The 13,680-nt window shown below is 38.0% G+C and overlaps 2 protein-coding genes across 8 annotated transcripts in view; one reads left to right on the top strand and one right to left on the bottom strand.

Annotated features, from left to right (window-relative positions):
* The window catches only part of ERAP1 (endoplasmic reticulum aminopeptidase 1), a 37,423-nt gene extending 31,644 nt beyond the window's left edge, over positions 1–5,779 (top strand). Inside the window, exons 17-19 of the mRNA XM_008144525.3 lie at positions 408–548; positions 1,073–1,154; positions 5,129–5,779. Coding sequence (XP_008142747.2) covers positions 408–548; positions 1,073–1,154; positions 5,129–5,284 — 379 coding nt within the window. The 3' untranslated portion in view covers positions 5,285–5,779. The remainder of the gene's footprint in view (positions 1–407; positions 549–1,072; positions 1,155–5,128) is intronic.
* A 2,790-nt stretch (positions 5,780–8,569) lies between these two features.
* CAST (calpastatin) overlaps positions 8,570–13,680 on the bottom strand; it is a 116,671-nt gene continuing 111,560 nt past the window's right edge. For all 7 annotated transcript variants that reach the window (XM_028149846.2, XM_028149854.2, XM_054715047.1 and 4 more), the window contains 2 exons: positions 9,697–9,762; positions 8,570–8,791 (listed from right to left, as the gene is read on the bottom strand). In XM_028149846.2, the coding sequence (XP_028005647.2) occupies positions 9,712–9,762 (51 nt within the window). In that variant the 3' untranslated portion in view covers positions 8,570–8,791; positions 9,697–9,711. The remainder of the gene's footprint in view (positions 8,792–9,696; positions 9,763–13,680) is intronic.

Here is a 13,680-nt window from a genome sequence, read left to right on the forward strand (position 1 = left end):
GCAGCCTGAGGTCCCCTAGCCCAGCAACAGGACAGGAAGCACACCTTGAGGTCCCCTGTCAAGCCCTGCCAAGTGGGGGACAGGGCCTGAGGTCCCCTGTCAAGCCCCATGGCAGCGGGGGAGGGCGTAGCCTCAGGTCCCTGCTGATTGCTCCTTAAGGCTCCTTATGGGAACTTGGCCTCAGCTGTGGGTGCAGCCATCTTTGTGACAGAGTGATGGTCAATTAGCATATTCCCTCTTTATTAGCTAGGATAGCTATAGCGAGTTTACCAGGGCTCTGGTTACCTATTTACCTTTTTCGGTCTTTGTTATTGGCAGGCTGGCTTTAAATTATTGTATGGAATAGCTTTCTCTTAACTTTTCCAGGGCATATTCATTGCTAACATTTCTTCTCTTAATCATTCTAGGTTACTAGACCAAAGTTTTAAGGGAGATGTAATAAAAACTCAAGAGTTTCCAGATATTCTTCGCTCTGTTGGCAGAAACCCAGTGGGATACCCCCTGGCCTGGCAGTTTCTGAGGGACAATTGGTATAAACTTATACAAAAGTAAGTAGTGCCAAAGATTGTGCTGTGCCTGGGGAAGTTCCTCAACTCGGGCTTTTTTTTTTTTTTTAATTTGTTTGTAAAACAACGGTGATCATCCAAAGGGGGTTTTTGACTGAAGCTAGAAAGTAGAGGTCCTTACAATATCCTCAGACAATATAAAACTCTTAATTCATTGCTAGCCCATGAGTCTGGATAGTCAGGTTTTCTATTCCGTCTGGAATAATCCCTCCCCGCACCCACTGACCTATTAGAAGTCTTCTGCTCAGCACCTTTGCTGATTTGCATCTGTCCTTGTCTAACTTGTGTAGCATCAGTACCTCTATCATTTTATTCTGGGTACTTCATCTTTTATTCACCTGTTGGTGTCTATTTTTTGCAACTAGATCTTAATCCATTGGAGGGCAGGGATCATGTCCATGTTTTCCATGCCTAACCAGTTTTTACTTAAATGCTATAAGGGACACTTAGAAATATATGTTGAGAGAACGAATATTTCACAAAATAACACGAGTTTCCATTTCTAGGTTTGACCTTGGCTCCCCTTCCATAGCCTACATGGTCATGGGAACAACAAATCAGTTCTCCACAAGAGCACGGCTTGAAGAGGTAAAAATAAATATATATATTTACACACATACACACACACACACACACATATATATATGTATATATATATATATGTGTGTATATATATATATATATATTTTTTTTTTTTTTGCTTAAGTGACAATTAGCTAATAAGTATGGGGTAGACAAAATATTTTAAGGATGTGACGAGTTAGCAACGAATCTTGTCACTTAGTAGATGTTCCTTTTGGGTGCTGTAGTGTTGTTAACATAAGCAAAAATCAGTTATGAATGAACTAGTAAAAACTGTGCCTCTTCCCAAACACATGAAGTCCTAAGCCTTGCCATTACTAAGGTTAGAGCTTAAAGGCTACTTTAGATACGGAATCCCTGTTTGGGACGATAAAAGAGATCATGGGAAGTATGAATAATTGAGGGGATCATCCAGCCGTTATGAAAGAGGCAGGTCTGGAATCCAGGTTCTCCACTTTCAGGTTCATGATTTCCTGCTAATTATGTATATGCCATCTACTTTTCAGAAAGAATTTTAGGCAACTTATAAGGTCCAGATATAAAATAAATGTTAAAATAAAGAATAAAAAGCTGCATAATGGACAGAAAGAGGTAACTGAAGAATTTATGCAGAGGATAATATATTGCACTCGAACCCTAACTTTATTACAGCTTCCTAGCAGTCAAGGAAAAATAACGAGAAAACAGTATGAGTTATCCTCATTGTCCAGTAAGAGTGAACTACAAGAGCATACTTTTTTCTGAGTCTTAAACTCTGAGGAATTGGATCAATGGGTTGTTTCTGGTGTCCCTTCTATGATAACGTTTTCTATAGTAAGGTCGTAGAACAAACTTTACGTGGTTTCAAAACTAGGCTGCATTTAGATAAGATCTGAGTGCCAAATATTATTTTTTTAAGGAGTAGTTTCATATGTAGTCTGGTTACACCATGATCCAGTTGGATATAGGAAGAGTGCTTTGAAAATGCAAAAGAAATGTCACGTCCCCACCTCACCCGGGCTTGTAAAATTAACTTGCACATAATATCTCAAGCTTGACCTCCACTGAGGACTATAGCAGAGGTGTTCTGTGTGATGACCGGAGAGTTATCCACAGGCTGAACTAGCTAGATAGCTGTCCATAGACCAGATCTGTGGCAACAAAATAGTCTATTCACTCACTTGTTCATTTGTTTTCTCATGAATTCATTCAAGACATCCTACTCTTACTATATGGCAGGCTTGGTTTGGGGTTCTAGGGAATGAAGATGAACAGAATAGACAAAGCCCTTGCTCTCATGGAACTTAAATTCTACCGGGGGAATCAGACAATTACAGACAAACCACCTTTGTCAGGTTGAAGATTGACTAAGGCAAGGTAAGGACAGAGAGTGCCTGGGGTGGGGAGCTGCTGTGTTTTATAGGATGATTCGGAGATGTTCCAGTGGACATTAAAGGGAACGCAGGTCTTTAGGAGGAGAGTGTTGTGTGCATAGGAAACATCAGGTGCACAAACTGAGATAGGCCATGGAAATGAAGAAGCCTGAGATACTGACAGAGAACATCCCACTGCCTTTTAAAACATAGGAGTCCTCCCGAGCCCTTCTTTTCCTCACATCTAATCCATCCCTGAGTCCTGTCGGCCCTGTCTGTGGCGTATGCATCCTATCTCTGCGCTTCTCTGCCACTTACCTCATCCAAGCTTTTATCTTTCTATCTATCTACCTACCTACCTACCTACCTACCTACCTATCTATCTATCTATATTTATTTTAGTCTGGTCTATGGTGATCATCTCCTAACTGGCCTACCTCCTGCCACTTGCCATTAACCAAACCACTTTTCCACATTTAAAACTGAATTGACCCCCTTCTTGTAACCCCACCTATTGTTCTTGCAATAAATCCCAAACCTCTCTTTCCTGTGTGCCCAAACCGGGATGACCTGGCTCCTGTCCACCACTCCAGCCAGTTCTCACTTGCTCTCCTCGTTCACTCTCTCTCAGCCGCCCCCTGCTCCTGGGCCACCAGCTATTTCTCTGATCCCAAAGGCTCTGCACTTTCTTCTCTGCCTGGCTTGCTCTTTCCCCAACTTTTCGCTGGAAAGGCTCATTTTATCCTTTTGAGGTTCCAGCTCAAGGGTCACCTTTCCAGACCACTCTGTGTGTAGCAGGCCACCCCCTCCACAGTTCCTGTCATAGCCTTAGTTGGTTTCACCGTTTATAGTAATCAACGTTTACTGCCCGTCTTCCAGGGAAACTAAGCTCCCTGAGCGTAGGGTGTTTGCTCGATTCACGGCCACATCCTCAGTTCCAGCACAGTAACGAAGGCAAGGGATGAATAAGTACCAGTGTAAATCGGCATGACTAAATGGATGAGGTTGAAGCCCTGACACAGCTGGGTTTGAGGTTCTGCACCTTACCACATCCCATAACCACGTCCTCTGCAATGTAGAGGTGACCCTCATTTAACAAATGAGGAGACAGTCCCAGAGAAGTGAAATAGTTTGCTCAAGGTCCAACAAGTCAGGATAAACCTGTTTTTCTATCCCTGTATCATGCTGCTTGTTGCACAGAAAATGTTCTCAAGGAGACAAGTTTGAATCAAATACTCAGATGACATGCTTCGTTTCCCAAATCAGATCATATAGGAGAGAGACTTGGGGCGTCAGAAAGAAATTTAAGAGCAAGTGTTAAAACTGGTTTTGTTGCCAATCTTGTAGGTGTTCTTTAGTGGTATTATCGTGACGGGCTCCTTCAGGTTCAGACAGTTTGACCACGGGGTAAGACTGCCAATGAGGTGTGACTGTTGAGGAGTGCTCAGAGTGATTTTTTAGCTGAATATCAATTAATCTTGAGTTCAGTGGGAAGGAAGGTTGAGTTGCAACTTGGGACAGAGAAGCAGTGTTTTCTAGGCTGCTGCAACAGGAGGGCGTGCCTCTAAGCTCATTGGAAAGTTACACTGGGATAATTTTAAAACAACCTTGCATCATTTAAAATTGGAATTTGGTCTTTTAAAAACCTATTCTGACTTCCCTCTTATTTTCAAACTCATGATATTATGGCATGGTGGTGGTGTTTTTTTTTTTTCTTCTTCTTAAGGAATTAACTGTCTGGAATCCATGCTGAATAAACAATACATCTTGGTCTAGACTTGCTTTTTGTCTGCAAAATAAAAAATTGATGGATTAACGCTGTGAAAATTTATGGGAAAAGGTTAAGAACCCTTTAAGGTGAAACAGAGTAGCACAATGATCAATGGTGTGGCAAAGCCGGCCTATTCCTCCTGTGAGCTGAAAGGGGTTCCGATACCCAGTGATGAAACAACAAAAATATATTTTCATGGAGATAGCCAAGAGTTTCTTATCACTTTAAAGCCATGGGGAACTTTGTATGGATTTTATCTTAAGGGAACAATACCTGAATTGTGGATTAAGATAATAAAAACTTGGCAGAGTGAGGGGTATTACCACCATAACTTGCTAAGAACCCCATTCCCCACAGTGTTTCTATAATAACACACAGGCCAGGTCCGTGGAGAAAGACTCCACTTATGTGGTTGAAACTGTTTTGCTTGGCAAAGAAGACACTCTGCACATTCTGCTTTTTAGATACCATGTTTTAAAAAATTCAGTTAGCATCTGTGTGTCTATAACAGAATACACATTAAACAGACACACTCAATTAAACCTTAATTATAAAGTGGTAAACAGTGAAGTCTTTTAGAATCTGGCAACTGTGAACAAACTAAAAAACTGCAGAGAAAAAAACACACACACACACAAAACTTGACATCATGAGGCATGAGCTCATTTCATACAGCTTAAGTTTGTGTACATAATCGTATCCAGACACCTGGCACTGCCTTCCGTATAGAATTTTGACAAATGCTGGAATTTTGGCTCCAGTTTTCTTTTAACGAGCCTGGACTTGTATAATGCAATAAGCAAAAATTTAAGAACTCGTGTTTTTTTTTTTTTTTTTTTTTTTTTTTTTCTCACAAGGTAAAAGGATTCTTCAGCTCTTTGAAAGAAAATGGTTCTCAGCTCCGTTGTGTCCAACAAACAATTGAAACCATTGAGGAAAACATACGTTGGATGGATAAGAATTTTGATAAAATCAGAGTGTGGCTCCAAAACCAAAATCTTGAACTGCTTTAACAGTCCGTTTCCTTGTTGGTTCCTGTGATCTCTAGTCACCTAAATTTGGTTGAATGTGAATACCTTCTACTAGAGATGGCTGTTTGGGCTCCCCCCTGAAGACACCTCCTTTTCCTTTAACTTCTTACTCATTTGACCGGTCCTGTGCAAAGCCTGGCTGTTAATTTTTCCATCAGTGGGTTATTTCTGTTGTGTGTTTCATTTACAGGTGTTGCCTGCAATGTAAACCCAAGTGGCGGGTTCCTCACTACTGAGGAGTAAAGTACCTTACTCTTATTTTTTATTTTATACTTAAGCCCCACAGTCTCCAAACCCTTCCCTCCCGTGTTGGTCATTCGGAAACTGTTTTGTTAGTCGCCTTGGAACGCTGTGAATGGTGGGAACTACTGACAGTGACCATTTGGATCTGCCTTTTAGATACCATGTTTTAAAAAGATTAAGTTTGCATCTGTGTGTATATGTGGGATACATATTAAATAGACACACTCAAAGCCAGGATGTCTGATCTGCTTCTACCTTCTTTGTCCATGCCCCGGGGCAAATGTGGGGTCACCTCCTCGGGCTTCCTTGCCCTCCGGCTTGTGGTCAGTCTCCCAGGAGGGCAGATTGGAGCTGGGGTGGGAGAGAGGAGGTGGGTGTCCTCCCCTAGGTCCCTTCAGGCTGCCTCAGGCTGGCCTCCACTGAAGGTCTCCGTTCTGGGGATGGCCCCTTTGCCCACTGAGCCTTCCCCATCTCTGCGTTCTAGCAACCGCTTCCTCCTACCCTCAGGATGAGGGGAGAAGTGGTAGCCTGGCTTTTACTAGTCTTGGCTGTACCTGTGGTTTCCACACATCCCTGTCCTGCCTTTGTTTAAAAACAAAACAACACCTTGTATGACACCCTCCTCAAGTAACCCTAATTTGAGTGTCATCTACTCCTCAGGGATCCTGACTGACAGTGTCCCTTCTGAAACGGCAGAGTACGTTCAGGTCTAGAGAAGGAACCTGTCACTTGAAGTTGAACCTGAGAGCTGTTGATCCTTAGGTAGGTGCTGCTTCCCCTCCCTGCTCGTTATTTGGCCTAGTTTACAATTCCTGAATTACTCATTATTGCCACCTATTGCCAATAAGTCATTGCAGAGTCTCCTGTAAATGACAATGTATTGTGAAACTAAAAATATTTGTTTGTATTCCTCTGAGAAGTCTTTTATGAGGTTTTTAATGTACTTGCAGAATTTTCAAGACAAAGGAATGTGATAGGGAAAACGTCAAAATGTGTTCTCATACACTAGGAATAGTGACTTTTCTGAACCTAAATGCGTTTACAATTCCATTTTTAAACATATTGCATGGTTTAATGATTTGAGAAATAGAAACAGAAATCACTGGTCATTTCTACCCCAGGTATTTTCCGTCTAAAAACATACAAAGCCAAGATTTGAATGTAAAATATTTTTAATTGTATTTTACATTTTGATTAATGAAATACGAAACGTGGAAATAGTGGTCTTCAGTTTGGTCACCTGAGGAACCTACTTTCCGTTGCTTTTGGAGAAGTCCATTTCCTAAATGGACACAATATTGCCACAACAATGTGCAAAACCTGTTTGGTAATAAAAGGTTATGATTTACCTGTAAGCAGGTATTTGCCATTATTTCCTCCTAATTAGACGGGTAAAAAGGACTGCTTTGGATGCTGACGCTGACTCAAGCCATCATTAATTACTAACCAACATCCAACTCTTGAAGACATTTCTAATAAACAAAAAAGCATAGTCAGAGTACCTTAAATGTTTACTTTTACAGGCATTTCTTACATCTCTGGATTTTGGTATGCTGTTTAAAATTACTACATATGCATCAGGTTAATAATACTGCAGCCATATCCTTGCAAACACATCTGTCAATGTCCAAGGTTTTACCTTTTTGAACAAACAAACAAAATAAACCCCACTTTGTACTACCCAAATGGAAGAATTAGATAGTTAAAATCCCTCAGGAAACATGTATTTTCTTGTCAGTGCCTTGAAGAGGTCTGTTCAGTTACCATAACACTGGCTTATATTTCCCAGACGTAGAATAATAGAAAAATGCCCTGTCTCTCTGATGGGACAGACAGAGCATTTAAAGTGGGTGACGCTTGAAATCCCATAGGTACTGCATGATTTTTAAAGAGAATTTATAGAGGGTCTTAACAAAATTTGACGCCCATTATAAGCAGTGTTACTGTTTTTGTGTCTCTCCCTCCTTATTAGACAGTATTGGTGATGATATACTTAGTGGAGTCAGCTAAGTCCTAATAAATAAAATCTTCACACATAGGCTAAGGAAGGCTGTGCTCTCTGAAATAAGAAATTCCAAATCAGTGTATGATATGTACCTGATGTCTTTTCCTGCATTCACTACCGGGAAGTAAAAGTGGAATTAAATATTTATCAAAACCTCATCAAGGACCTCAGTGCTATCTATGTTCATAAGCAATTCATTCAGAAAGATCTAAGAAACGATTCTAAGTTGCAGGACTACAGAGCCTAGTTCTTAAGTTTCCGTGAGGGGGAAGGGAGCAAATTTTCAAATTCCAGATTTCTTTTTTTAAAGCAGAAGTTCAGTTTTGTATTTGGTAAACCTAACTTCCCCTGAAGCCAGGTGCTATACAGTGCAACAGACTAAGCAAACAACTGCTGCTCAGGTTTTGTATAGAGTGAGTGGAAGCACAGCTTAACATAGTAAACCAACAGAGTTCAAGCCATATGAATATTCTGAGTAGATTTTATTCTTGGAACTTGCTATGCAGTGAAATATAGTCTGTATCTTGCTCTTCTGACTTGATTCAAGTCTCAGTATGTTTTGCGCGGCTATAAGGTGCGTTAAGTCCTAACCTCTGGCAAATAGTTTAACCTGAAAAGAGGTGCAGTGCTTCCTGGTCTGTCCAGGTTACCTATCAATTAATTTATTATTAGCAGCCCGAGAGGAGATATGTGCCCGATGTACAATATTTAATGGGCTTATAAACATTAACCCAGAGAAACATCAAATACAGTTCAAAAGCCCAAGAGGAAAGAGGTAATGAGAAATCAGAACATTGGCGAATGTTTACAGCATTGTTTTCCAAATGCTAACAAGAACAACAAATTAAGTGCAAACCAAAACTACTAATGAGATTTACAGGCACTGTGTGTAGAATGTGCAAAATTTTGCAAAGGTTTTTCCTGTTGTGGTTGTTTTTTGGTGTGTGTATGTGTGGCTTTAAGAAACTATCAAATATATCTCTTAGAAATATAAAGTTCCTTTCTCTCCCAACTGAAGGCAATTTTTAAAAATTCAAAGTTTATCAATACTCAGTACAATAGCACAGTTGAACCAGACAAATTCAATTTCTTTCTGGGAAAAGAATAACAAGCCAATGTTTAGGATGTCAAAACACGCAGCAAAGATCACTGTCTAGAAGCCACCCAGAAAAGTTTGTTGTCAAAGCCTTTTGTTCTTCAGAAGTCACCAACCACCAGCTGAAGATTTTATATGTAGATACCTTGAAAAATTCAGACAAAAATCCAGTGAACCACTTTGGTATGTAATTTTTGTTGTTACAAGGCATAATAAATGTAACATTTACCAAAAGCATATATATATATATATATAGAGACAAGAAGGAATTTCCTATAAGTAAATATGAAAGTGAATTATTCATAGAATTTTTTTAAATTTTGGAGGGATTCTTTAAGAGTAGTTCTCATCAGCATACCTCCCTCATTATGGGAACTAAAAGTGGAACATGGTGAGAGAAATCTATATTTTTATTTCCTTTAGGCTTTGTTTGGCAAGCAATTATAAGCTTTTATACTTGAAAATAACATCTCTTCTTTCTCAAGTTAAGGGTCCAGCTCTCAAGATAGATCTCAGAGATTCCCTCATCAATACAAGCTCGTGAGTCATCCTAACGTATAATCAAACATAGTATTTGGCCAAAAGTAGTCAATCTTTTCCTTTGCCCTTGGTTCCAAAAACCCTGTACTTTCCACCAGACCTTAAGGGGTAACTTCTCCGCACCCATCATGTCTTGGTATCAATAACATAGGGGCATTTTACTATAAGAGGTATTACAACATGCTAACTTTGCTTTGCCACAGTAATCTGCAAAATTATGAGCAATTGGGTTTCAAAGCATCAATTAGACTTAGATGGTTATTTTCTTCAAGAGCCTGGCCTAACACTTTAAAGAGCTCTTATTATAAGATTGTTTTTTAACATTCCAATAGCACAATCATCCCATTTAGTGCTTTTCAGAGAATTACTCTATAGATTTTGCAATGTGCATTTCATGCCAATAGTTGAGAACATGAAATACTCAAGAAGCAGACTCAGTTTCTCTCGCCTATAACACATAGGTTGGTAGAAGGTACGGTTGCCCTCATTTGCAACAAACATCCAACTTACCAAATAGTGTGAACTTTAACTTGTTTGTTTTTCATCAGCTTTTGGCTTGGAAGTTTCCTCCTTTGCCTAAAAGGGAAAGCAAAACCATCAAAGAGCTCTTCCTTTTCTGGATTAAGTATCATAAAACTGATCAACCAGAAGATCCTTATGGGGAGATGGGCTTCTAAAAATTAAAGGGGCAAAACTCGGTAGTCAATTAGGGAAAATGAGATGGTTCTTTCTAATTTTTTTTTTTTATTTAGTCAAAGCACTATGAATTCTTCACCTTCAAGTTTATAAGTTAAAAATAACCTTAAGTGGTTCTAAATGTTTTACTCTAGACTTTTTTTTTTTTTTTTTTTTTAAGACCAGGGTAATTGAAGAAAAGAATATGTAGGTGTTCTTGGATGGAACTGTTCATTCATTCTACAGTGATTCCTCTCCCTGCAATGGGGGGTATTGCTGGCCAGCTAACCCACTCAGCATGTAGGGTTATTATGCTTTCTACTTTTTGTGAAAGGGTTGGTCATATGCTTTCTATCACTGAAGTTAAATAATAAGCAAATTAATCTATTTGAGATAATGGCAAGAGCAACTTTGAGATTTCACACGTAGGTGAGATCATATGTTATTTGTCTTTCTGACTTATTTCACTTAGCCTAATGCCTTCAGGGTCCACCCAGGTTGTCACAAATGGCAAGATTTAATTCTTTTTTTATGGACAAATAATATTCTGTTGTGCATATATACATCAGTTTTAAAAATCCATTCATCCCTAGATGGACACTTAGGTTTTCATATTTTGGCTCTTATAAATAGTGCTTCAGTGAATATGGGGGTGCACATATCTTTCTGAGTCAGTGTTTTCATTTTCTTTGGAGAAATACATAGTAATTAGATTGCTGTGAAAATGCCATTGGAATTTTGATAGGAATTGCATTGATAGGCTTTGGGTGGTAAGGACATCTTAGTAATATTAATTCCTCTGATTCATGAACATGGGATATCTCACTATTGGTTTATGTTGTCTTTGATATCTTTCAGCAGTCACAGTTTCTAGTCTACAAGTCTTTCACTTTCTTGGTTAAATTTATTCCTGTTTTATTGTTTTTGATGCTGTTGTGCATGGGATATTTTCTTTTTCAGACGTTTCATCATTAGTGTAAAGGAATACCAGTGATTTCTGTATGTCGATTTTTTTTTTTTATCCTGAACATTTACTAATTAGTTCCAACACTTTTTCGGTTGACTCTTTGGGATTTTCTATATACAAAACCATACCAGCAAATACGAACAATTTACTTTTTCCTTTCCAATTTGAACATCTTTTATTTCTTTGTCTTGACTAAATGATCTAGCTAGGACCTCCTATATTGAATAGTAGGAGTATTAAATAGGAGAGTGTGCATCCTTTTCTTGTTCCTGATCCTACAGGAAAAGCTTCAGGTTTTTGTGTTTTTTGTTTTTTTACACTGAGTATAATGTTTGCTCTGGGTTTGTTGCATATGGCCTTTATTATGTTGAAGTATGTTCCTTCTATGCCCTGTAGTTTAAGGGTTTTTACCATGAAAGGATGCTGTATTTTATCAGATGCTTTTTCTGCATTTATTGAGATGATCATGTGATTTTTATCTTTAATTTTATTTATGTGATACATTACATTTATTGATTTATGTATGTTGAACTTTCCTAGCATCCAGGGATAAATCCCAATTGGTCTTGGTGTATAATTCTTTTAATGTGTTCTTGAATTCAGTTTGCTAATGTTTTGAGAATTTTTGCATCTATATTTATCCTTATTTGGTTTTGGTATTAAGGTAGTGATGGCCTCGTAGAATGACATGACTCTGGAAGTGTTCCCTCCTTCCTGCTATTTTGGAAGCATTTGAAGAAGCTTGGTGTTAATTCTTCTTCAAATGTTTGATAGAATGCACCAGTGAAGCCATCTTGTCCTGGTGTGTGTCTGTGTGTTTTGGGAATTTTTTGATTACTGATCCAATCGCTTTACTCTTTATTGGTCTGTTCAGATGTTCTATTTCATCCTGATTCAGTCTTGGTAGGTAAGAAATTTTACCATTTCTTCTAAATTATGTAATTTGTTGCCATATAATTGTTGATAGTAATTTCTTATTTTCTTATGAATAGTTGTAGTACCAGTTGTAATGTCTCCTCTTTCATTTCTAATTTATTTGAGTCTTCTGTTTTCCTAATAAGTAATAAAGGTTTGTCTTTTTTTTTTTTGAAGATCCAGCTTTTAGTTTTGTAGATCCTTTCTATTGTTTTTCTGGTCTCTATTTTATTTCCACTCTGATTTTTATTTCCTTTCTATGTTGGGCTTAATTTGTTGTTCATCTAGTTCCTCAAGGTGTACTAGTAGATTTAGATTGGTGGGTTTTTTGGAGACTTTTCTAAGTTCTTAATATATGTACTTATTGCTATAAACTTTCAGAACTGTTTTGGCTGCATTCCACAAGATTTGATATGCTGTATTTCCATTTCTACTGGTTTTGAGATAATTCTTATTTCCCTTTTAATTTCTCCTTTGACCCATTGGTTGTTCAGAGTGTTGTTTAGTTTCCACATATTTGTAAATCTCTCTTCTTGTTCATTTCTAGTTCCATACCATTGCAGTAAAAGAAGATAGTTGGTATGATTTCAGTCTTCTTAAACTTGCTAATTTGTGTCTTGTCATGATCTATGCTGGAGAATGTTCCAAATGCAGAAGAATGTGTATTCTGCTGCTGTTGGATGGAATGTTCTTTGTATGTCTGTTAAGTCAATTTGTTCTCAAGTATGGCTCAATTCCCACATTTCCTTGTTGACTTTCTGTCTGATTAATCTATCCATTTCTGATAATGTGATATTGAAGTCCCCTACTATGTTGTTGTTTATGGTATATCTGTCCCCTAATATTTGTTAGTATTTGCATATTTTGGTGCTTGGGTATTGGAAGGATAGATCCTTAGAGTTGTTACATCCTCTTGATGTATTGACTGCTTTATCATTATATAATGACCTTCTTTGTCTCTTGTAACCATTTTTGGCGTGAAGTCTATTTTGTCTGATATGGCTACACCTGCTTTCTTTAGGTTTCTGTTTACTTAGAGTATTATCTTCCATCCCTTCATTTTGAACCTCTGTGTGTCTTTAGAGCTGAAATGAGTCTTCTGTAGGCAGCGTGTAGTTGGGTCCTTAAAAAACAAATTCGTCTACCTGCTCTGTGCCTTTTGATTGTGAGCTTAATCCAGGTGATTATTGATATGTAAGGACTTACTGATGTCATTTTATATCTTGCCTTCTGGTTATTTTATAATTCTGTTGTTTCTTTTTCCTTCTGATCTGTCTACCTTCTTAAGCTGATAGTTGTTCATGGTGATTTGTTCACTCGCCCCACCCCTACCAACCATTTTTTTTTGTTTTGTGTCTCTGCTCTAGATATTTTTGTGGTTCCATGCGGTTTACAAACAAACAAGCAAACAGAAAACCCACTGCCTTCATGTGTGTATGTATGTGTGTAGTGGCCAGAATCATGTTACTGACAGAATAATGACACTACAGAGAAATGTGTGTTATAATCAACTTTGCCTTGATAATTATTGTAAACACTTTGTTCTTTTGTTCTTTTTTATTCATAGACAAAATCTATTGGGAAATTATAAAATTATTTAAAAATTGTAAAAATAGTCCTTTTTCTGCTGAAAGCAACTTATCTTCATTCACCTATAAAGGTTACATCCTTTTACATTTTTAACATGACATATTATCTTTTCTATGCTGTGAATTTGTTATAAATTGTAGTAGCTGTATTTATTTTTAATGCTTCTTTCCTTTAACCTTTATGCTGTAATTGTTTAACACACCTTTCTAAGAATTCATTTTCTAATTTTGAATATCACCGTAATCAACATTTTGTGTACTGTACTGTTCTCTTTGCTTTTCAGTGTGAACTCCTCACAGCATTTCTTGAAAGGCAGTTCTAATTATATTTTCCCAGCACCTAAGCAC

The sequence above is a fragment of the Eptesicus fuscus genome, chromosome 4, assembly GCF_027574615.1.
Source record: "Eptesicus fuscus isolate TK198812 chromosome 4, DD_ASM_mEF_20220401, whole genome shotgun sequence".
NCBI classification, from domain to species: domain Eukaryota; kingdom Metazoa; phylum Chordata; class Mammalia; order Chiroptera; family Vespertilionidae; genus Eptesicus; species Eptesicus fuscus.